The 26,183-nt window shown below is 39.4% G+C and overlaps 2 protein-coding genes across 18 annotated transcripts in view; one reads left to right on the forward strand and one right to left on the reverse strand.

The window, feature by feature from the left end:
* LOC138024274 (uncharacterized) overlaps nt 1-26,183 on the forward strand; it is an 847,896-nt gene that overhangs the window by 351,251 nt on the left and 470,462 nt on the right. For 4 of the 17 annotated variants that reach the window (XR_011126944.1, XR_011126945.1, XR_011126937.1 and 1 more), the window contains 2 exons: nt 6,787-6,982; nt 7,719-8,203. Coding sequence is in view for 3 of the 17 variants with exons in the window: in XM_068871432.1 (XP_068727533.1) it covers nt 3,244-3,401; nt 3,742-3,786; nt 6,787-6,982 (399 nt within the window). In the remaining 14 variants the exon portion in view is untranslated. The other 13 variants (XR_011126951.1, XM_068871434.1, XR_011126946.1 and 10 more) reach the window with 12 other exon arrangements.
* The window catches only part of LOC138024268 (fucolectin-like), a 28,579-nt gene continuing 19,335 nt past the window's right edge, over nt 16,940-26,183 (reverse strand). Inside the window, exons 3-4 of the mRNA XM_068871424.1 lie at nt 20,622-20,891; nt 16,940-17,671 (exon numbers count right to left, since the gene is read on the reverse strand). Coding sequence (XP_068727525.1) covers nt 17,343-17,671; nt 20,622-20,891 — 599 coding nt within the window. The 3' untranslated portion in view covers nt 16,940-17,342. The remainder of the gene's footprint in view (nt 17,672-20,621; nt 20,892-26,183) is intronic.

The following is a 26,183-nucleotide window of genomic DNA, read 5'->3' on the forward strand; positions in this document are numbered from 1 at the left end:
TTTATATCCACGATTTTATTGTAACACTAAGGTATAAATAATCCTAACTTTTAAAATAATGTGCATTGTATGTACATGATTTATTCTGTGTGAGTTAAAATTAATAGAAATTGACTTGACTTGACTTGACTTTCTATAAATACATGTAAAATCCAAGGGACTGTGTCAACTTTTATTAAATAACAAAAGCTTCTAGCATTATTTTGTGTGCAGAGATTTCCTTCACTCACTGTTTGCTCCCAAAGCTACATTACAATCTTTCGTTACATGGTATTTTGGCCGAACACTTCAGATATTTCCATTTTTCCTGGAAAGTTTGCCCAACTTCCAGCACTCATTAAAGCTCTAATAAAAATTTTTATCCTAGACAACTCAAAGTTTAGTATTTCGAATTTAAATCATTTAACTTTCAAAAAGTGCAGAAACAACTTTCGCCTCACAGGCATTTTAAAGTTAACCTATCTAACTATTGTTTCTATTATGTTTAAAAAATACAATGTGATAATATTACTAACGAGTATGTCCAGCATTTTGGAAGACTTAACTTAAAGTTTACATTTTGGGCCAGATTATGAAGGCACTTCTTATTAGAAGTCTTCCATGTTTTTGTTATTCTCTAATGTCCACCACTCTTGGTTTCAAAGATGGCTGTTTGTAGTGATGATGCTTTTATCTTTGACTTGTGTCTTGATATTGAAGTTGGTTGTACATGTACTTTAATTTTGGCCCTGCTGTTCTGTAGAATGGGCAGTGTAAGCCTATTGCGATCTTTTCCAAAGTTCACAAAAGCTGTTGCAAGGGCTGCGACTGATGCTTGTCATCTTGATTTGAAATGATGTTTCTGTAAATTTGCAAATATTTCATATAGCATGCCCAAAAATTCTTATCTGTTGTTCTAAGCTTCAGTTCGATGTCATCGCTTACTTGTCAGTGAAGTCTTATTCATAATTATGTTCTCTAATTCAAACTGATCATCAATCTTGGAGTCCTTTTCAGGCGAGTGGATGCTACATTGTGCCTCGTCTGGCGTTTCACAAAGAGATTTGACATTTATGGTCACCACTGGCCATTTCCATTTTAGCAAGAAGCTTTTAACAGAGATGAACAAATTGTTATACATGTACAGTACTGTGCAAAAAGAATGCAAACGAATTTCGACGAAATTCGCTTATTGTTCTCTCGAAATTTCGCCGAAATTTCATCGAAATTTCGGGGGAAGAGGTGTGATTTTTCGGCGGAATTTTTGAAGAAATTTCGCTGAGCCACACGAAAATTCGAACGCAGGACGAAAATTCGCAAATCTAACAACGAAATTTCGTTGGAGTTCTTACATACTGAAACGAAAATTCACAAATCTAACATCGAAATTTCGTTGGAGTTTGTACGTACTGAAACGAAAATTCGTAAATCTAACAACAAAATTTTCGGTTGGAGTTCGTACGTACTGAAACGAAAATCCCAGAACTTTAATAATTGAAATATCGTTATCCTAAAGCCGCGGGTACACGAGCGATTTTTTGCTGGCGCCTGTGATGCAATTTTTTCAAATTTTGTCGCGTCGCCAGCGCGCGATGAAAATCACAAGTTTAGCCACCCTTGAAAAGTCGTTGTAAAAAATCGGCAGTTCAAGGGTGGCTACACTTGCGATTGACACGATAAAATTTGAGCAAAAAATCGCTCGTGTAGCTGCGGCTTAAAACGAAATTTCGTAGTGTTGGTTAGCGTTTCGCATTTTAATGAAGGAATGGAATCAACAACTGTACTGTTCTCTCAACCTTGTGTGGAAACACGACAAATAACATCATCGCCATAGCCATTTTAACATACTAAACGTAACAATTCTTCTTGGTTTTCACGTCACGCAAGTACCACGCAAACAAAAAAATAAAATCGCTAACCATTAAACAAATTGAATCAAGAAATTGAGATGTTGTAGGAAGGTAATAAATCATGAGCGTGTCAAAGTTTTAGGGCTGTGCGATAATCCAAACTCGAGTTTTTTGGCAATAGACACTTCTCTTAACATATTGGTTATTCAGAACTCGAAAACACATGGGGAATCAACATTTTCATGACATGTTTCTTAGAAGCAATCCAGATGTCACGCATTGACTGAAGTAGAAAGGGCTTGTAAAAGGCAAATGCTCGCTTCGAACGTTCAATAAGCACTCTCCAAATTTCACATTGTCAGGACGAAATTTCGCCATGTCAGGATGAAATTTCGCGATGTCACGACGAAATTTCGCTACGTTACAACGAAATTTCGCTTGAATATTTGCGTGGCCGTTGCGAATTTTCGTTTTGATTGAAACAATAGGCGTTTTGAAATTTTGATGTAGTTCGAATGAAAATTCGTTTCGCCCAAAATTTCGTTATATTTCGTCAAAAAGTAGTAAAAAGTGCCGAAAAGCGGGAAATTCGTGTGCATTCTTTTTGCACAGTACTGTAATTGAAGTTCTTTGTGATTTCCAATGGCAAGTTTGCTAGGCTGAATCTTTCTTCTGGTCTCTGTGGAATAAAGTTGATACCGGCAATACCATAATTTTATTTGGTGCCACTGCAGCTTGATGAGCACAGGGATTGCCATTTCTTCCCATAGGGCAGCTACATATTCTACTTCTGCAATCTACCTCATACTGTAGCTTACTTCTTAAGCAGTTCTGCTTTGAACAAAGTTGGTTACTTGTAGTGGTCTTCTCTTCATACAGCGATCAACTTGGTGAAGCTCTTCATTTCCTCGACTTTACAACAAGGATTTGGATGATAGTGACATTGAAAGTGAAGAGGAGAATTTACAACAGTCAGAAGTAGTTTGTTTGATAGTGTGAAGCTGGACTGTGGAAGCTGTTGCACCAAAACACTAGGGAGCCAGGTAGAGATTTTCCAAATGCAAGGGCAAGCAATTTTCTTTGAAAATACATTTGAAGGTCTTCTGTGATAAACTTGAAGAGTTCAATGAAATTGTAGGCCCGCATTCGTTGTAAAACCACACTCTTAAATATGTTGATCATGGATTCAGTGTAATTGTCAGAGTTATTTCCTCTGGTGATTAGATTTTTGCAATGGTAAAGAGCCCACTCTTGCTGCCCTTTTAACGATCTTTTTTCATACTCTTGGTAACAATTGGGATATTTTGCAGTAACCATATCAGTTACATTGTAATTTTTACAGATTCTGCTGCTTGGAGGAATTCTTACAAGTTTTTGAAAATGTCCCATTAAGTGTTGATGATCATCTCTATTTATGTTGTTGCTGGAGTTATATAGCCAACGCCAGACAGCTTGCAGGAAGTGGAAAGTACAGAGCAGTATTATTACTTCTTTCCAGGTGTCCAGAGTCATCATCAGTCATAAAAATATCTGGACCTGTTTTTGGTGCTCTGCCACCAAAGGCATGTGGAGGTAACATATTTTGTACTTTTTCAAGGCATTGCCTTATGACATGCTGTGATTGCCCAGATGTAATCCACACACCTACATGTACATTTGTAGTGGCAGTCAGCACCAGCAGGGTGATGTGTGCACATGAGATGTATACACAAGGTTATTGTGTGGGCTCTGCTCACACTGAGTTGTCATCCACAGTATTTGTCGGTATACGAGTCTGAATTGTCAAGACTTTGCGGAGGTTTGGGTGCTAGTGCATGGATAGAAGTGGTGGCCATCTTGTTGCCTTTCTGTTTGCTGTGAGTTGTGTCCACGATGTGCTGCTTTTGAGAAAATTTTGCTTTGTTTTCCCCAGCTTTGAGACACCAACTAAAGGAAATTGGTCTTTCATTTTTGGCAGGTACTGAATGTGGGCATTTTGAATTTGTTTGGATTTATCGAAAATCTGGCTCTGTAATTTCCTAAAACGAAAACGATTGCAATCTCATTTCTTTCATTATCTTTTTCAGCTGTTGATAGAGGAGAGTTATTTTGCTCATGCAAGCAAACATTTATCGTCCTGAAGATTCAGTGCGGGTTACACCACGTAATTGGTGTCGTTTTAGTTTTCTCGCAAGCCAACATTTGTACGGTCTACATTGTAATATTATTGTGCGGGTTCAACAACAGAATCTCAAAGTGTCTGCTAAATGTTACAGACTGAAATAATTATAATTATTGTTTTTTGTGCGTGCACTGAACTTGGTCTGTTGAGAGAATTTTTATTAACACATTGACTCCTGGGGTTTCCCCATTGACGAGCAAAATCGTGTGGGTTTAGACAATAAATACTCAGGTGTTAAACAGAATAAAGTACTAAGTCTGGGTGGGTTATGCCAGTGTAGGCGGCAAAGGGTTAATGGGACAGTTTTTCAGCGAGTGATTAACCCACTGACTCCTGCGGTTTCCCCATTGACGAGTAATTTTAGGCGTGAGACAGTAAAATACTACGTCTGACCAGGTTAGGCCAGTGTACATGTATATAGGCGTCTTTTTAGCAGCCTCTTGTTTTTTTGGTCAGCTTTTTTCGTTTGCACTGGCATAATTATATACCATATTGTAAATGAAACCCGCTTTCCAGTTCTTGAGCGACCACCACTTTCCATGTTGTATTTTATGTTAGATGATGTCGCAAGTGTGGACATCCAGTTGTCTACATTATACTTACAAGTCATGTCACATTCTTGATACAGAACTGCACTCTTAAGGTACCTTCCAATACTGAAAGATCTTCAAATTCAGTTCATTTACATTCATATTCTGTTGGCAAGATGGTAGCAGCCTTTGTAGGTACAGTAGATCTCTAGTGTTGGATTTTTTTCTTTTGGGTGGCACAGTGCAAGAGTAACAATGATCTTCATTTATGTGAGTCGACTGGGAGTTAGAAAGAGTTGATGGATTCTTCTTTTCACTAGTAATATTTCCCTTATTACTGGTAACACCATGCACTGGACAGGTGTAGAATTTCAACTTGCATTGGAAGCTTGAGTGTCTGAAGAGGTATTGTTTGGAGCTTTTCCTGACACAGAAGTTGTGTTGTCAATAATTAAGCTATGATTGTCTATGAAGATTTTAGTTTCAGGTTTCCCTGCCCCATTAGTTGTGTAATTCCTTGTCAATCTTGGTTGCCCAGCATAGTTTTTCCTGAAGCTTTATCTGAAAGATTTTTTGGGTTGTAAGTTGTAGCTTGGTTTGGGTTGTCAGGGGGTTAGGGTTATAAAATCAGTTGATTCTTGGTTGTCCATAATGTCCAACAGTGTTTCATTTGAAGCATTTTCTGACCCACTTTCTGTCTTGCAACTTGAAGTGTGCTTGTCCAACAGGATAATGTTTGGGTCTTTCCCTGACACAGTTGTTGTGTAGTCAGTTGAAGCATCCTCCTCAGTAAGGAAAAAGACAAAAGGAGGCTCTGCTCACAGGCTGCTTGATTGTCTAACAAGTTTCCATTTAGGGCTTTCCCAAAACCAATTGTTTTCATGGCAGTGGCAGCTTAGTTTGATGTTGATTTGCCAGTCTGAGAGCACTGGTGTTTCCTCTTGGATGCAGGTTTTCCATTTGGCTTTGTACTTAATTACAGGAGTGAAAGGGTTAAAGGTATTTTATTTTTATGCTTTTCAGAATATTTCACATGTACTGTACGGAGACAATGAATTCCATACAATGTTGAGTATGAGAAAGTAACGAAAAGTAACCATTAAATTTTGATCTTGAGTAAAATCAAGTGGCAATCCTAGGGCAATGTGCTCTGCCTACGTGGCTTCAAACACCCCACATTCGTCACTGTTGAGCTGCTGTGCAATGTCAGATGAAGGAATTACAAAATACTTCCAGTTCTTCAAGGTCCAAGTATTGATCCCATTGATGGAGGCACAACATGTTAGGAAGTTATTGACTCTAGAAAATGCCATTTTTGCACCAGCGCCATCATACAGAGAATCCAGATAGACTGAAAAGTTCTCTTCCAGGTTCACAACAACTAGGCACCAGTGCCTGCCATGGTTGAATGGTGCAAGAATGACCTCTGAATGTTGAATATTTGGATAGAGTTGATGAAACTTGTACTTCAGATATTTTTCTTTGGAAGGTGTTGCCATTCTCAAAAACATGTCTGAGTTGAGAGTAGGTACTTTGTTACCAGCTGCAGTGGCCTTCTCCGTATTGATACATGTAAGAAGGATGTTAGACAGCCAGAAACCTTCCTCTTCTTGCCTGGGCAAAAGTCTATAATGGTCGCCACCTTCCCAGCCACATGTTCTGGAGTGTTGTGGGATGGTATGTTCCATGGTTTCAATCAGTTTGGCTTGTTCTTTCTCTGATTCACATATTGGTGTATACTGAAGACCTGGGTAATTTTTTGCTGTTTCTTTTTTTTTCTGCAATTTTATTCACAGGACGAACACTTACAGTACTAACATTACACTACTTATACTTACACTTGTCTATTTATACCTGCACAAGTCACAATACATAAGAGCAAAATACAAAACATAACAATATGTTCCTAATAACACTGCACTATCACTAACAATCCATTTTACATTACAATATACATGTAGACCTTATTCATAAATGGCGGTCACATTTATAATTCTTTTGTCCACGTGCAAATTAGCCTACCAAGCCTCATTTTAGAAGAAGAATTCTTTTCAATTCACTGTAGGGTATCGAGGCTTGGTAGGCTACTTTGCACTTTGACAAAAGAATTATAAATTGACAGCCATTTATGAATAAGGTCTATTGCTTATTTACATTACATTTTTAACGGACAAGCTGAAATTAATTAATTGAAGGTTCGCCCATTTTTCCCGCAAAAATTCCATCTTTTTATCGATATGTCTCCATCTTTTGCTGTTCTACACAGGTCTGGATTTCTTATATCACACCATGGCTCCTTCATGGGGGCGCTTCCATGTTGGACTTGGATTGTTTCGTGGCTTTGTAATCTCACAGGCTGCTGCTCAGTGTCACTCCGTATTGAGAAAGAACTTATTCCTTTTCAAGAGACTTCCACCATCGGGTCATCAGAAAAATCTCTTTCATACACTGTAGAACACCAGGTAGGCTTTTTCATTGATAGCTTCAATTGTACTACACCTTTTGGTGTGAGTGTCATCTGCAAAGTAGCAAGACCAATTTCTCTTCATGTAACACACATAGTGGCCAGAGAAAAGCTTGTTGCCAGTGTGCACCACCACAGCAACAAGCTTGTAGGACACTCGTGAGATTTCAGTTGACTGGCACTTGTCAGGGGTTTGTATCTCACAGAGCTGCACCATGTCATCATATTTCACCATGTTCTGGTCCGGAGCTTCTTACCATTGGAACTGAATCGCATTTATTGTACAATGATTATTTTCCACTGAATTTATCAATTATTTAGATTAATCTGTAAGCCAAAGTCTTTTTGTTCTTTAAATTACTCATTCAGCACCTGTCATAAACAGTTTAGATTGCATTTACATAGCCTGCAGTGCAGGCGTCTTGTTGGGCCAGTCGAGTTCGCTTGTTGGGGCGATCGAGTTCGCGTTACAATCTTGCGACCGCCATTTTATAGGCCGTGCCATGTTAGATGGTGGGGGATGCTTCCACTGCATGAAAAATTCAAGATGGCGGGTGAACTTTTTACGATGTCAACGCTCGCTCCAGGAAATGTCGCCTGCTAGCATTTACAAGACTAGTACATGTTGTCTTTCCCTGCCTTGCATTGAGAGTATGTAATGTGTTAGTCAGTTAGCACTGCAGTCATCAAGTCCCCAGTACTGATGCTGATCATGTATGCTGTATTTCTTGTAGGTCATCACACAGAACATACCTTTACAATGAAGAGGAAGGGTTTCCATTGTAGAGAATGCAATTCACGTTGTTGCATGTCAAGCATAGTTCAAGTTTCACTTCTCAGATTGACGAAAAACATTTTTAGAAATGACAGATCACTATGCTGGGGTATGAAACTACTGTTTTGGTATTCACTGGTTTTGTAACCCAGCTCACAGCAAAATTATTCTTCAAAAAAACTCAGCAGCATACTGCTGCTTTCCTTTCTGAAAATCTGAGTTGATGCTTGGAGGCATGCAGATAAGTGAGTTGGGATGAACTAACCCAGGAGCAGTCTTGTAGGCACGGATTTGGTACTGCACACTATGCAGGGCTTTCCTGTGGAACATTATTTATTTTTGTAAGGTACTTATCAGGCAATATAATTTGCCTTGTCATAATTATGTCATTTGATTGGTTGTTGGAAGCATTTTTGACAATAAAAAAAGGCCACCAAAAATTAAGTATGTCTAAATGCTCTGAAAAAAAACAGGTAAAACATGTCCACCAAAGTATGCATTAATTGCAAAGTTAACCAACTGAAGTTGGCTTTTATTGGTAAGGGGACTGGTCTCACGGAGGTGGTTTTTGTTTTTTTGCAAAGAACACTTACATTCTTGGACAATCAACAGATTGTTGTGAACCCAAACCTACATGTATGCATTCAGTAATTTTAAGTCATGGACATCCATTATTATAATACATGTAGGTAGTTCTTTTGCACATATACATGGAAGGTTAGCTAAGTCAATCTTTATTTATTTATTTATTTATTTGCACATTCGTCATGTAAACTGTATAAAATGATAAAGAGATGACGTAATAGAGCGTTTTCACAGGGCGTCACAGCGGCCATGTAAAGAAATGACAGCCATGCTAGTGGACCCAGCTAATCCTCTGGGAATTGAACTCTGTTTTCATTCAAATACCTTCTTTTCTTTCAGTAATCAAATATGGTTGCTGGTCACGTGAGTGAAACGCTCTTTTTAAAATTACATACATCTTTTAAAAAATGGAAAAAAAAAAAACTGGTAATAAGTACTACAAAAAACAAGGTGAAAAGGGGCCAAAACAATCAAATCAGTTAAATTCTTTGCTTATTTTTACATTGCACACAGTAAGCACTGTGTAAGTGGGTTTCATCACAAGTTAATGACCTCATTTGCGTCTAACTTTTAATGCTTCCTTGAAGCAAAGTAGGGGATTTTGGGTGAATTTTTATGCCCAAATATGGAAATAAGCTCAAATGAGGAGCGATTCAAAAAAAATAAATGGTATCCCCTCCCTGCTTTGTAATGAAGAGACAGGGTCAGCTACATTAATTCCACATGAGCAACTTAAAAACTCAAAAAGTCACGAGCTTGAAACCAGAATTAAACGCATCAAGGTTATCACCTTCTTGTTTCCATGATAACCAATAATGTGTTACTTTGGAAAAGTTATTATAACTGCACTCTGAATGTCTAAGCCAAGACATTTGTGATCTTGAAGTATGATTGTGCAAACCCTTCACTTTCAAGGATGAGGACTCAAATATTCTGGGATTACAAAGAGTAAAACCTGTAAATTCCACTGTGTAAAAGCATTCATCTTCACATTATTGAACCTATCCAAAGATCAAGTTAAGACTATTAACCATCAAAACTGCAGGACTGAATCTGTACATGTCTGTGGCTTTAACTTTATACAGTGGATAACCTTTCCTAAACAGGCACTACAGCTGTACCACTATGACTGTAGTTTGTAGTAGCTTATGTGACAGACTGAGGAGATTATTGGACAATAATTAGAATGACAAAGTCATCTCCCATACAGATCACACTTTAATATGGCTACAATATCATGATTATACAAGTGTGTGAAAAATATTCTTATTCACTACTTGCACAATCCCATATGTAATGCAATACGTTTTGAGGGGTTCTTTACATTAAAAACAATATTAGTTTTTTACTCTTGGGACTGTATCATGCTTCAGTGTTTAAAAGCAAATACCCCCCCCCCCCCCCCCAAAAAAAAAAACAAAAAAAAACAAAAACGTAATACATTATGGGATTGTGTAAGTAGTGAATGACTGGTTGTTTACCATTTACCAAAAAAATCTGGAAATTTCGGTTGGAATGTAAATGGTAAGCCTATTTTGGTCTTCCCAAAGGAAAATTTTCTGGATAAAACGGGATTTCTTGAAGGGTAGTCTAAAATTCCCAAAGGGAAAACTTGTTTACCATTTGGATTCCACCATGATTTTTACTCCCTCCAGACTCTCTCAGTAAACTTGACAAATTTTGTGACTGGTACACGCCGATCCCAACTAAATTTCCCATTCGGGAGTTTTTGCTTACCATTTCAACAAACCTAGTACCAACCGGTTTCTGCTTGTAAATGGTAAACAACCACTATTATTTATCCACGTAGTCCATTACTGAGTTCCATTGACATGACACAAGTAAAGAAAAGAAAACTAGGGTAGTAGAGTGGTGGTGAAACACGAAAGCTCACCTGCTATTTTTAGCCAAACATTTCTCCCTATTATGCTGAATATCTTAAAGACCCTTTGGAAATCTTTCTATTGAAAGCACTGCTTGTAAAACACTATTTTCAAGTATGTATTGTTTAAATTTTGAATCCCTGTTGGTGCCAAACAGTACACATACTAGAGGCATTAATTGTTGTGAGTTAACTAAAACGGAAACCGACTACACAGAAACTCGCTGACACAGTGACTGGCTAACAGTATTGATCAGCTCAGGAAGACCAAAGCCCGCAGCCAAAAATTAAGGCAAAACACAAGTCACCAAGTATAATTTCACTTCAAAGTGGTCCCAAATTATCTCTCGTTGTGTTGCGAACATAATTATTTTGTTGATTTTGGGACCACTTTCCCGTCGCCACGTTCTTTACTTTCGTAATGTCTATTGCTCTTGAAATGCTTGCTTTTTGCCACTTTTCACTCTTTGAAGCACAATTCTCCAGGATAATGCGGATCCAAATCAGTAGATAGATTATTCTGTTCCTCGAAGAATGCACAAATAGCGCGGCCCAGGTCACGTTCGTGACGAAAGGAGACAGTTACTAAAGCTCCGTCCAAAAGGTGGCCCCAAAAAATGTTTTCGCTGATGACACCACGCGTACAGGGACCTACTCACATTTGCTCGAAGCAAAAATGCCTAATCAATCCCACTCGAAATGTACTTACGGGACTGTTTACAAAGTCAAAACATCCACGCTGGAAAATACAAAAGATTTTCATAGTTCCAGAGCATTTATTGCAGAACCTTGAGAAAGAAAGGAATGATTTCCGTACAGGTCCCTACTTCATTATGCATGCAGAATAAATTAATTATTCATTCGCGCTATTGTTTTGTAGAACAATACGTATACCCATGAGAACCGAATATATACATGGGTAATTTGTACTTACGGGATGAATAAAAACGGATCTCATTTTTTCTCTCCCTCCCTCTCTCTCTTCTTTCCCTTCATCGCCCACACCGTTACTCGTTTTTGTCCCAGCTTTCCCCTTTCTATCCCTTCGTCTTGTTCTTATTTCCAGATCCCGCTCGGCTTTTTCTGCCATTTTATCCCACGATATGTCAGTCGCAGCTTGCCTTGAACTCCGACCCACTGTAAACCTCTGGATTACTTGTCCCTGTTCTTTACCACTGAACTAACGTTTCAAGTTGCTAATTCACACCTTGAAAATGATATTTATTTTGAATTCTGGCTGACCATTTACATAACAATGATACGTAATTATATACACGTGCCGCGCCGAGCACCCACAATCGAACTTACACTTGTAGGTTACCGTTAAGAGATCCCTGTTTTACTACACTTGAAACAACCCATCCCTTTAATAATGCTAACCGTAACCATAATTACGACTAAAGGCACTGTTTAGGCTTAAGGCTAGTCCCTGTGATAGTTTTAGGTTTTCCAGTATTGCTGTGAACTGTGACCTGCTTTTCCTTCAATTCGTGCGGCACACTTATAAGTTCACTGCGTAGAAGAGTATACCACCCTTAAAGTCTGATTAGTGCATCTTTCATGGGAAACTTTCATGCACGAGTTCATTGCAATTAAAATCGTTTCATATTTCCCTTCTTTTGAAGCAAACTTGTGTCTTCGTAATAATCAAGATGGCTACCGAAGTAAAAGGGTCACAGCAATGGGAAATTTGAACATTTGGAAATTGTCCCTGCTTTATAGCCTATCCCGAGCTGTGCATAGAGTGCTGCAAAGAAAACAATTTACTTTCGTCTTCCGTGTCCAAAACCTGTGTGAAAACGCAGTCAGTTGGCAAAGACAAAGTGCCGCATCGGGAGATGGATCTCTTTCGCGATGCTCAAGAACACATATTAATTTTCTGATCGTAAACTTTCCTTGAAAAAATATTAGCCCTAGCTACCTGTGGCCGGAAAGTTTACAACTGCCTACAAGACAAGGGCTAACATTATCTCACCGCAGTTAACCATCGCCTAAACTTCGTCGACCCAGACAAACGAGCCCACAGCAGGGCATTGAAAAGACATGATGGGGAGTGAAACGAAGTATGCCTCGTAGGGGAACATCCATGGATCTCTACCAAAGCTATTTACTTAGAAGTATCATTGAGCATATTGCTGATCTCTACAAAGAGCGATAAATCGCAAAATTCCTCTAAATGCACCGTTCGTGATCCTAAATACAGGAAAGAAAGAAAATATACACTTTGCAGTGTCTCGGCGAATTTTTAAGCAGACAGGAAGAACAATCTCACGATAAAAAGAGCAGGTAGCCATTAAATTTCTTATGACAGTACTTTTATTTGGTTTGTTTGTTATGTTTGCGAATCTGAACCCTATTACAACGATTGCTTGAAACTCCACTTCTTGCGCTTATTCTAAAACTGAAAAATGGTTAAAATTGCAAAAAAAGTGCCGAAATTGCAGGAAAAACTGTTCGATTTTCCGTATTTCAGAAAGAAGTTCGACCGGCTTTTTTTAAGTCCAATGGACTTAGAAAAAAAACCTCTAACAAGAAAGAACAAAGCACCCCAGTGTCAGTCCCATAGGACGTCTATTGTTATCGCTATTGCTTTATTGAAACAAAGGAGCGCATGCATAATGAGTAGGGACCTGTGTGGAAATCTTGCCGAAAGTAAATCGCTTAACATCACCTCCGCAACTTATGACCTTTACGCGCTTTTTACATATATCGTTTCAAAACAACCTTTTCTTGGATTATAAGGTTATTACTGCAACAATGCGGCGTTTGGTTTTTAGGAGAACCATTTCTCATAAATACAACAAACAAATTCTTGTCTGCCAACTCTCTCGCTTTCCCGGGAGTCTCCTAGTTGGTCATCAAATCTCCCAGTCTCCTACACTGCGAGCAGAGTCTCTTTCGATCTTCATTGATAAGTCGGGAAAAGGAAAGAAGACTCTGCTCACGGCCTGCACGTTTCATATCGAGCATGCGTTAACAGTGAATATTGTATTCGATGTCAGTCACGCGTGACCAGTGGCCACAAAACGAAAACAAACGGTCGGGATATTTTCGAAACAAACAAGACAAATTCAATTCCCACCCTGGTCAGAGTTTTTCTCTGTCCTTGTGTGGGCCCATTTCCATCAGTAGGGCTAACGCTCACATGGTTCATATGGGATAGAAATCGAGCACTTCACATTACACTCTATTCAGTAAACAAGACAAACGTTCGAAATTCGACAGTATATTTTTGTGAATAAAGCGTTTCAAAGGTATGTTGTTTGCTCACCACGTCAATGTCATGAACCGTTTTCAAATACGATATGAAACCAACTAAATACTCCTGTTCCACAATAAAATGGTCTCAAGCGATTCTCAAAATCCAAATTAAGAAAACCTTGAACTACGTTCAAAATCATAATACTCCCGTCTCATTTGAAAACAATATAGAATTATATAGAATGGTCCTTAGTGATTCGGAATTCTGGTTTAAAACCATTGTTGCTAACTTTTCTTCAAGCGTTTTCAAATAAAAGTTTGTTAGCGTATGCTATAATTGATAAAAGAATCGTGCGTTAAGGAAATAAAATCGTAAACTCGTGTAAAGAAAGGCCACGATTACCGCATTGGATTTAAAACAATAGCGCTGCTATTAAATTATAGTTGAAGCGCGACCAGGCTCAATATTTTGCTCGAAAAGTGTATACATTTTTGCATTCGCCAAACCCCCTTTTTCCTTCATTTAGGTGTTTTCAAAAGGGGTGATTTCATTACATGTCCGCTTCATTAAATTTCCTCTTCATTAGAACTCTTTCGTATGGTCTAGGCGAACGTGACTTAGCCCTTATTGGCTCGTATAAATGCATGGAGATAGTTATGAAACTCGACAAGTTCAAAGGGTGCGTTTTTTTTGGGAAAATCCAAAAACGGATTTGTGATCTCCGATCAATGGATTCTTCAGCGTCAAAAAAACACAAAATTCGAAAAAGGATTATTTTACATGACAACGCAAACCAACAAACCCAGAGTTGCATGCAATTTGGGAAAAAAAAAGAAGTCGTGTTTAACTGGTTTGTTTTGGAGAAATTCTTCGATGAAAATGCCACCAGAAAAAAAAAAAACCTTAGCGATTGATGAAAGGACTGAGTGGAGAAAAGCATGCGTTCTAAGGTACAAATCGATTACAGAGGGTATTTTTTTAGCTGTAGGAAAGGTGCTAGCAATATGTATTGCTGTCAAAAACACTTTTAGTGTAATTTCTGGTGTGAATTTGCCGGAACCTAACTATTTTCGACCTATTCGTGTCTTTGATCGCACCGTAAAATGGCGCGAGAAAAACATCTGGGCTAAACTGTCATGTGCGGTAGCTGTTGTGTATCATTTTGTCATGGAAAACCGCTTGTCAAAAGTACTTTTTTCAAATTCTTTCCCAAAAAAACACTGAAGTGGTGAATCTCAAAAATCCGCATTTAGATTTCATCCGAAGTATCCTCCTCGAGTGTGGATTTTGGATTTCCCCCAAAAAACGCAAAATCCGTTTTTGGATTCAAGAATCCTTTTCCTAGTTTTCCGAAAAAAACGCACCCTTACTTTCATATTTTTGTCCGTATTTTTAGCCTTGACCCTGCACAAAACACACCTGTTTTCGAGAAGATAACCAATCAAATCCTTCGATTAAATTATGCGAAACTAATTTACAAACCCGTGCGAAGCAAAAACAAAAGATTGTGCAGGGTCACGGTCAATTCAACATCAATTGCGACATTGTTCTTGCTTTTGAAGGTTTTAAGGTGTCTTAACAAGTCCCTTGATTAACTGTGATCTAAACGCGGCCCTGCTTCCTATTGGTCTTTCTAAACGTGGTCCTAGTTCATCCGATTGTTGCCAAGCAGTCCAAGACCACCTAGAATAAATGTATAGCAAGTTTCTCTCCGGGAACAGGAGTAGGTCACTCGGACAACCACACGTTCCCACTTGTAAAATTAGGGTTTGTCAATAAACTTTCATTTTGCGTGATGTTGGCCTGATTTCCGGTTTGCGTGACATTTGCTGCGGACTTCCGGTGCTACGCCCATTTATGGACTCCTGCTGCTCATTTGTATTGACCGCTTCCCACCAAAACAAAAATGGCGGATGTTAATGAGGTTCCAGCCTCATTTGCATCAAATCCGCCATTTTTAATAAGGTTCCATTCCCATGGAAACTCTATAATTTCCAATATGCATATTTTATGCAAATGATATGCAGCCGTATGTAAGCGAGGAATACTACTTACCACAAACATAAGATCAAATAAGGGATGGACATGAACACTGAATGCTGAAATTTCCACTACCACTCGGCCTTTCTACAACAAATCACAGCTGTTCATGCTATACTCTTCTATTATTACGGCATACGTTATGGCCAACCACGAAAGACCCTTCTGTGAAAAATGTCGCGATCTTCATCAGCATGCCATTCGAACCTATTTTCGCAGTGGAATTTTGTGATTTGGTGGCTCCCAATCTCGAACCCAAAGTCCTCGAGCTTTTTGGTCAGCGGGTGAGCCCCCGGAGAGACTCTGGGATGATAGACTTAAAACATTTTTTTTATTGGACAGTCCGGTAAGTAATATAACTAAGTACTACACAGGAAGCTCCAGAATTTGGAGGGAGATTCGAAATCTAAAACTAGTTTCAGTGCTCTTTGTTTTTTTTTTTTTTACCGTCGCTGTCTTCCCCTAACTTAAAGCACCTCGAGACTTAAAGCATCTTAGAAATATATAAACCACAAAAATAATTAATAATTAAACGTCGGGGTTTGAATTGTCTACAGCCGCTGTTAAACGTTGAAACTTTTTTGGCTGAAATTTGTGTGCATCGGCGTTGCAAAACATGTTTCAGCAGGCGTTGCACCTTGTAACATGGTCGGTTTCGTGAAACTTTTTGAATTTCCGTTGCGAGACAAGTTTCACGAAAAGTAGAACCGCTTTCTACTTCTGCAACGGTCGCAACGATCGCAGTGGTGACAAAAACAACAGTTTCACCGTGTAACACCACTTTGTGAAACTGGTCTCCCTCGCTCTTGTCACGCTACGCTACGTAAGCCAATCAGAAACCGGCTAAGACCATGTAAACAACATTTCGAGACCAGTTTCAACGTTTCCAAACGATTTTCGTCCTTTGATGTTACACGGTGCAAAGTCTGCTGAAACTTTTTTTGCAGCGCCGTTGCACATAAGTTTCAGCTAAAAGTTTCAACGTCTAACAGCGGCCTTAAGCAGCTGCTTAACCAGTTTCGACTAATAAATAGCAACTGCCAACCGTTTATAGCACGGGAATTTTCCCACGCTGCTAAAAACTGATTCCCGTAACTGTTGCAAACGTACTGTGGGAAAACATTACATCAGTCTCTTTGGGACGAGTTCCGTGAAAAAAGGTCTTGTCGAAGCAATTCAGAATAAAGGAAACATAAAATTGTGGTAGAAGAGGATATTGGTGTCGTTTCCACAACAATTTGTCGATCGTGTTGCTTGCACGATGGTATTCTTTACGATGGAATCCACGCTGAAACACTAAAATACACTTAAGCGAAAGCGTCAGAAGTTTCATCTTCACTCGCTTTTACAGCTACCCGCGAGCAGTTAGTTTAACCACTGCGAGCTACCGTTAGATTTCCCATCAAGGATGTGCGAACTACTACGTCATACTCCACGTGATGCGTTTCGTCTTATTTCGTGGAAAAATATGAAATTATTAGACAGCGGGCTCGCCCAAACGCAGCAGCTACGTAGCTGAACGCTTGCACAAGCACTAAAACAAGTTTAATAACTCGTTTTACCATTTCAAATTAAATTTATTAGTGCTTGGCGCTGGACGGCGGCTCAATCAAAGAAACTAATGGTTGCTTGCAGTGGTTTCTCTTTCGGGAAGCGTAGGAAAAAAAACTGCTCGCAGGGTATTTTACAGCAAGCCAATGATCATTTCTCCAGTTTCTTTTATGGTGTGTAAAACTAAAGTTTTTGTTTCTCGAACATTTTCAACCCGCCATTTATTTCCTTTTGTTTACTGCTTCCGTTTAAACTTAAGCATGCGCAATAAGAACGGAACCACACGTTTTCTGGGAAAATGGAGTCCGTTATCTCTCCGGGTCTCACCCGCCGACCAAAAAGCCTGAGGACTTTGGGTACGAGGCTTCCCCGAATCGACCAGATGCAGGGTAGAAGTGTGTCAGGCATACACGGGAATAAAAAAAAGATAATGCTGTGTACGCCAGTTCTACTACAGCTTTACTTAACACTGAAGCACCTTTTGAAAAGATTTCAACCTCACAGAGCTGTAGGAACTGTCTTCTGGTTGTGAGTATACCAACATATCTGCCACTCCTTGGCGGATTTATGTGACACACAAGTGATGCTTCCAGGTCAAATGAACCATTCCATCGCGCACAAACTGGATTATTTGTTACATTGAAGCTGTCGCCTGCAATTCAAGTGAAAAAAGCCCCTTTATTTTTGTTTTTCTGGGTTAATTTGGTGAACTAGCAAGCTGAAGTTTTGAAAATTAGCCCTTTGTCAAAGTGAGTACAGGATAAACTTAAAGTGCCACTGTGACCAAAAAATCAATTTTTATTCTCCTTTGGGTTTTAAAACTATGTAAACTAAACGCAAAGGGACCAAGTTTTAAGCCTTGATTTAAAAAAGACACCTGTTTATTTTAACTGGAATTTTCCTATTTAATGATCTGCCATTACTAATTTTAAGATCTTGAGAGGGCTGGATCGAGAAAGACATGACGTGAAAGGCTCACTAGTTTAAGAATACAATGCGTGTGTACGCCGCAGAATATTTATGCAGCACTGGACTTTTGGGTTTTCAGATTTTTAAACTCACGTTTTGCATATATAATAGGCGGCATTCACACGCTGAAATTTTAGGCTTGTGAGCCTTTGACGTTTCTTTTGCCTGGATCCAATCCTCTGAGGTCTAATCGGTCAGTTTTAAAAGTGAGTAATAGCGGACCGTGAAATCCAAAACTTACACTCAAAGTAAACGGCCTTTGGATAAAAGTCAAAGCTCAAAAGTTTGCCAGTGAGGTGGTAGGCAAACACACTTTTAAAATCTGAAGAAAAAGAGGAAGTGATTTTTTTTTAATCACAGGGGCACTTTAATAAATTTATACGTAATTAATGAAGAAGTTCGATTCTTTCAAAGGTTAAATTTAAACCATAAAAGTTAATAGATATTTTGCTCTCAAATTAAAAATTGGTTATAGATGAAGTAAAAAGCGTTCATTGACCTAAAGATGGACCGTGGAGCTCGAGTGAAATGAAGGTGAAATTCGCTATACACAAATCTATAGTTTAACGCCACGGAATGACTACAGTTGGTTTGGGTCAAGCCTACATATCGTTTGAAAAGGAAAATACTAGTAATTAGTAACCTGTCCGAGTATGGGCAACGGGACTACCGCTAATAAAAAAATGTGCACATCTTTAATAGCTTTGAAAAGTAGCTTCACCTTGCTATTAAATTACTACCGATACTTTCCGTAGTGAGGTCAAGAAACTAAGTTTGCTGGACACGCAAGACAACATGACACCAAACTATCCTATTTTCACCAACTGCACAATCCAGTGTAAATGCTGTTTTCAATGTAAATGTTGTTTTGAAACGCCCAAACTCAGCAAGCCGTTGAGTCAAAAAATATATATTTTTTTTTACAGAACTTGTCACTTCTTTTATAGATTGAAGCATATTTTTTCCGCTTTGTTTTTATCGATAGTCACTTCTTTTGAGAGGAGATCAAACGTTATGGGCATTTTTTTCACACCAATACGCCTTTTGCAACTAACGATCACATGGTACAAAATCCGCCATGCTGGAGGGCAAGCTCATTATTATTCCCCCAGTGGGACATTAAAACAAAGGCAAGTCAAGACAAAGGCAAGTCAAGCTTGACTGGTTCAGGTCTCTTTGTTTTAATGTCCCAGTGGGGGAATAATAATGAGCTTGCCCTCCAGCATGGCGGATTTTGTACCATGTGATCGTTAGTTGCAAAAGCCCTATTCCAGTGCACTTGTTTTTCAAGGTGGTGTGTTTTCATTTAGCCAATAAAATGTTTACTTGATTCTATTTCCCATGATAAGAATTATGAATTTAATCACTGAAGCGGCTTTTCGTGTTGATATGTCATAAAATAATTGGTTCATGTCTTTAGCTGTGCATATACTCAAATATTAAGTTCTGGATGCACTTTAATCTCGTTCCCAGAGTCATCGTTCTCTTGACCAGCGGTCGGAAAAGAGAGACTCTGGTCAAATCCGAAAGAGGCCATATTTGATTGGCTGTTGAAAAACTATTTCATTCCTTGCAATTGTTGTCAAATTCTAAACTAAAAATTGTGCTTTCTTCCGGATTTTTATCTATACGAGGTCGAAGTTAATCTAGAAATAAATCTTTTTACTACTTACCAGTTCCCTAACGTTTTTGTTTTTGAAAATACAGCATTCTGAATTTCCTAGTTGTCACATGCGTGACACTAGATGCTGAAATTTGTTTTGATTGAAAAAATTTGAAAAAAAGTGTAAGAATTTCCCAATGGATAATTATGCGGCTAGCCTTACATACGTATGTTTCACCCCTGCGAAGGGACTCATCAGAGACCTTTCGGCTAACTCGTCAAACATCGCGTTTGAAGTCTCGCTAGCATCAAATGATGGTGGCCATCTGGCCTTATATCACATAAGGATTCCCAGATTGCCACCATCATTTTGATCCTAGCGGGACTTCAAACGCGATGTTTGACGAGTTAGCCAAAGGGTCTCTGATGAGTCCCTTGGCAGGGATAAAACATACGTATGTAAGACTAGCCACATAATTATCCATTGAAAAAATTGCTCCCGTTACTTTTTATTCTCCGCAGTTTAAACGTTTCGAGTGTCTTACGAGATGTATTTATACTCATGTGTACTGTCTCACGAGTGAAAAATAAGCGCTTTCATGGCCCGGTAAACTTCAAATGTTTTTGTTGATTTCTAACCGTTCCCCCTCACGCACGCGCAGTTATTTAACCGGAACCAGAGTTTTCTGGTTCCGGTTTTGGATTATTCCATAGCCTCACGCATCCGTTCCGCTGGAAAAAGGTAACGGAGGCTCTGGGAACGAGATTGGATGCACTTGGGAAGTTTGGAACGCACTCAAGATACTAGAGTTGCCCTCGGCAATCGTTTCGAGCAATTCTTACGCCTCTATCGTGCTCTCATAACTTCCACAACTCCATATACGCACACTAGCCATGAACCAATTCTTAACTGGAGCTCTTTACAGTAAATAACAAAACTTGGAGTCAAGCTTGAAAAGTCTCTTGTTCTTAAGTTTATGGCTCAGTTCACTATGTTTCAACAGCAGATTTCTGCAAGTGTTTCTCTCACCCAATGTTATACTGTAGACTTGATTCCTTGTAACATTTGACCCGTCAGACGAGGGCGAATTCCCAATAACGATGTGAACTTTAAAGACCTGGACAGGACTGCTCAAATCCACTCGCCACCAGCTTGGATTATCTTTTAAAGTACGTGAGCAGTGTCCATTCTTAAATTCCTGGTCAGGATTCCCATCAACTGCTTTGTCTGATGTGCCATTAGAGTATTGGTCACTGTAGATGGAGGACTGGGTCGTGCTCTTCCCCGCCACAATGTTCTCTACGTTAGGAATTCGAACAGAATCATGTTATCAGCCCATCATAATCAACATAGTCATCATCATTATCGTTATCGTTATAGCGATCATCATCAATACCAGGAGGGCACGTAAATAATTAGAAGTAAGGAAGGTTAACCAGAGTCCATCTCGGCTACTTAAAGAAGGAGCCGATGTTCTTGCTACCATAATCTTTAATTTGCCTATCTAACAAACCGTGATCCCTGCAGCATGGTAAAAAAGTAAAGGTGACCCCTTTTCACAAGTCACGTGCAAAAGACGATCCCAAAAATTACCGCCCCGTATCCGGACTAACTGTGTTATCTTAATCCACAAGCAACTCGCAGGTGACCTTGACGAACACAAGCTTGTCTGCAAGTCACAGTCCTGGTTTGGAAGAAAGCACTCAACTATGAGCTATGAGTGCCCACTTGATTAAAACACAATAGTTCATCCATTATTATCACATGGAGTAATCTGTTACAACAAGACCAGGATGGACCACAGCACCTACAACATGGATCTGCCTTGATAATTACGTGCTGCATGCGCTTCTCGGAAGCAACAGATGTCTTTCCTTTTTTTGACGAAATTCATTACTTCCTAGCTATTTCTCACTGTATTTTATAATGTTTTCTGACAGTTCTTTTTTATTTTTTAAAAGTAGTAGTATGCTAAATTTAACCAATCATAATGCAAGCCCTATGGCCATGAGTAACTGAAAAAAGTTACATATAATATAGCTTACACTACTGATCAACTGGCCAATGCCCTTCTGCATAATAACGACATTCACTATAAATCCTTTACGACTTTCTCGCAATTCAAAATACAGTTGTTGTTGTTGTTTCTATCAAATTAACAGAACCGAAAAGAAGCAACCCAACTTTCTCCTTCTCTGAGAGACCATCCCATCTGGAAGGAACAATTCGAGCGGCGGAGGTCAGAAAGTTAGTTCTCAGGGCAGAATTTATAGCACAATGAAGAAAAAAAAGTGACTTATATCTTCAATACTTTGTCCACACAAGCAGACAGGAGAAAAGTTTACCGCAATTCTATATGAGTAATAGTCCAAGGCACAAGCGTCCAAACGCATACATGTATGAATGGACAGCTCCCTCTTAAATGTCCCTATACTGTCGCGTGACCTAAGTTGAGCATTAATATTGTTCCATTCTTTGGTTGTTGATGGAGAAAAGGATAGTTTGAAACGTTCTGTACGAGCTGGAAAGATAGTGAAATTCAGAGCAGACCTTAAGGAAAGTTGAGTTCGCTCGCAAACTCTTGTAGGCAATAGATCTACTAGGTAGGAAGGAGTGCATGAGATGATGAACAATCTCATAATAAAGTAATGATTTGTGAATCAAACGCCTAACCCTCTTGTGCCTTTCACAGCATCTGTTACAATGAACGAAATGATATATGAAATGAATCATATACTGAATGCGGATATGAAGTCAAGTAAAGCTATATATGATCCTCGCATTTATGGACGCAATTTTAGCAATTGCGAAGAGAGGCCTGAAAAATTCAGGACTTCAACGGGGTTTGAACCCGTGACTTCGCGATACCCGTGCGACGCTCTCGCAACTGTTTGGCCGTCTGTGTTGGAAGATGTTCGTCCAACATTTTTGGTTTGATCAAGGGTTGGATAGAGTTTGCTTTGATCAACATTACGCCCAACAATTCTGCTCGACGCAACAATGTTGCAGTGTTTTGCCGCTCTTCCAATAAAGTTGTCCTGAATCAAGTCACGTCCGCGCTCCTTGCGAATCAGGAATCGCTATCTCATTTTCAAGTCTTCTAGCATCATTTGCAACAAAGATAGCGAACAAGGATGGTCATTGATGTACAGCTAGAACCTTAAACAGTGAGAATGACGTAAGGCCATTTCTGAGGGACACTTTTAGTCCCCTTTATCATGATCGCTCTCTGGAGAGCGTTTAAAATTTCTGCAAATTGATCCGTTCTCATTCAGGCTCATCATCTCCTAAGGATGGATCTTGCAGTGATCATGCCTTTTTGTACACGTTCTCTTAATCGTTCTTTTTTTTTTTTTGGTCGTCTGAATAGGTCATTTCCGTCCTCCAACAGTTCCACCAGCACAAACGCTACGACGGATTCTCGTTACAGAGTTAACGCCAACTTGAACTTGAATCAGTTTCGTCAAGCAATGTTGGATGGTGTTTTGCCACTACCTCAACATTTACATCCAACAATGTTGCATGTTGGATCCAACTTGGTTCGATAGTTTGGCCAGGGGTTAAGAATGTAAAGACCCGTGCCAAATTACGTTCCCATATTCCATAATGGCCTTGCGAGCGATTTGTATAATTTATGTAGCGCAAGCCTGGGTTGCTCAAAGCATGGTTAGCGCTAATCAGCGTTAAATACCACGGAAACCTATAGATTTTGATACTTCGTAACCAAGGGTTACCGCTAACCAGTCTTCGATCAACCGGCCCCAGATCTCTGAACTCTGAAATTAATCCCTTGGAGTAAATTTGATCGCTTGCTGGCTATCTGGTGAACATTTGAGATACACATGTATGAGGTCGCCCCTGCGAGATTAGAAGCCAACATTATCCCTTGTTCCCACGGCCTGCTCCCGTCTGACCTTGTAGTTCAGTCGGCAGAGCGGCGGAGATCTAACCCGAAGGTCGTGGGTTCAATTCCCACCCTGGTCAGAGCTTTTCTCTATCCTTGTGTGGGCCCAGTTCCATCAGTAGGGCTAACGCTCACATGGTTCATATGGGATAGAAATATAGCACTTCACCTTACACTACACTCTCTTCAGTTAATTTTGTTTAAAATACAAGTGCTAAACGGCCAACGTTTGTATAAACGTAACCTTTCCTTGTACTTGTACATTATCCCTAGGTAGGTGCGACAAGCTACATCCTCTATGATAGTAGATCACAGCTGGCCACAGGACTTAGAGTACCAGAATGAACAAAATACCCAGGAGACTTAGTTATAATAAAATCAATAAGGGACTCGCCCGAATCGTCAATGCGTGTTGCCTCAACGCGTTCTCGCCCTCGCGATTATCCTGAATTGCTAAATTGCTTTGAATTCACTGTTAGGGAGCCAGTTAAGCAACGACAACGTCACAAAGTTGCATATTTAGTGGGCAAAAACAATAGCTTTGCACGCCCTGCACGTGTATTTTTTAATTTTGTTCATTTCTTAACCGTCGTCAGCAAAGCGACAACGTGAAATAGCCAAATTTGAAGTTTTATGAAGAACGTCAGCACTTGAGGATAAATTTTAAGTTTCTCCCCTAAATTAAGTGACGTTTCGACCAGTGTCATTTCGAGGAACTACCACACCCTTGTCACATTAAAAAGGTTGAAATAGTCACGTAGTGATTAAAGGTACGCAGATATATAGTTTGAGATGGCGTTCTCATTGCCGTCGGCGTTGTCGTTGCTTAAGCTCCCTATTATCGAGATGGTCACATATTTTTTAAAAGACAACCCAAGTGTATGGCCATAGGACTCGAACCTAGGAATGCTCATTGTTAACCCGTTATCTAACCACTTGACCACCACATCGCTAGCTGTTCAGGGACAATATTTTAAACACTATTTGATAAAGCTGTAGTATCACTCGCCAACAAACATCATTAGGTCTGTTTTCAAACTTCACGACAAAGCTAAACATTTTAAAATCAAAGCTTAGGTATAAATTATTAATCTAGTTTAGCCCTAATTACTCAGAACTTAAGAAACGACAACAGCGACGGCAACGAGAACGTCGCAAATTTTAAACAATTATTGAATGAGGCTTTTGTGATATCCGGAAAAATCAAGGTCGAGGTAAGTGTTATCAGCCGAAGCCGAAGGCTGAGGCTGATAACACTAACACCAAGACCTTGATTATTCCGGAAATCACAAAAACCGAGTCTAATAATTGTTTTATTATACATTGTTTTGAAGAAAATAACGACAAACGCATTATCGCAGCGATCACAGTGTTTTTCAAACACATTGCTCTTGGAAATCATGCATTGCGCAGGCAACCTACAGATCTGTAGGTACAGATTAGTGAATAATCTGTAGGTTGCGCAAAATAGGTTGCGCTGTTTCCCAGAATTAACAGTAGGCTTTTAGCCAATGAGAAGACAGATGGTGACTACAATGTATAATAAACATAACCAGTGGACAAAAACAACAGCTTTGCACGCCCTGCACGTGCGTGTTTCGTTTTTGTCCATTTCTTTGCCGTCGTCTGCAAAACAACAACGTGAAATAGCCAAATTTGAGGTTTTATCAAGGAAGTCGGCACTTGAGGATAAATTTTCATTTTCTCCCCTAAATTAAGCGCCGTTCCGACCAGTGTCATTCTTGAGGACACCGCACCCTTGTCCAATTAAAAAGGTTGAGGTAGTCACGAAGTGATTACAATAACGCGAATTTATATTTTGAAATGACGTTCTCGTTGCTGTCGCCGTCGTCGTTGCTTAAGTTCTTATTAATTTCGCGGAAACTTGCGCGCCTTTTTTGGCGTAGTCACCATAATTTAGAAGTTTTTATTTAATTTTTTGACAAACGCGCCAAAAAGGGCTTGCCGTCCCGGTTTTTTCTTGCCATATGGGCCGGGAGTAGAATGTAATGCAGAGTACTTGCAAAAGCCCACTTTCGGTATATTAAAATTCGGTCCTAAACAAAAGGCATCATCTCGAGGCTCTGGGGAATAAACTCATTTGTATTTATTCCCTAGAGACTGGAGATGATGTCATTTGTTTAGGACTGAATTTTAATATATCGAATTGGGCTATTTTAATTTGTTTTGCGCATACAATTTTAATCAGCCAGTGGAAAAAAATTAACTTTTAGGTGCGACCAGATCCTTTCGTTTCGCCGACCACGTGACCAAAAGAAACAGAGTGCTCTGGCGACGACAATGGTATTCTAATCACTTCATGCGATTTGATACGTTCCATCCAGCATTAAAATAGTTCATCAAAATGGCTTCCCTGACACAGATTGACAGGGTCGTAGTGAGCATTGAAATCACCAAGAAGTACGAGGGCATTTTGGGGATTAGACAAAGCCCTATCAACGCTACATTGCAAATTCGTAAGAAAATTAATGTTCGCTTGAGTATTTTACGCAAGGTGGACCGTAACAGACATCACAAAAAAAAGTTTGTGCATTAATCTTCATTTCTATCCATAACAGTTCAAGCCCCTTGACTTGTAAACAAATGGGATGACACTGAGAAAGCAACACCTCCGTACCGCCTTCCATTCCTTTACGTATCCAAGGGCATAATAGGACAATAGCCTG

The sequence above is a fragment of the Montipora capricornis genome, chromosome 11 (genome assembly GCF_036669925.1).
Source record: "Montipora capricornis isolate CH-2021 chromosome 11, ASM3666992v2, whole genome shotgun sequence".
In the NCBI taxonomy this organism is placed as follows: Eukaryota; Metazoa; Cnidaria; class Anthozoa; order Scleractinia; family Acroporidae; genus Montipora; species Montipora capricornis.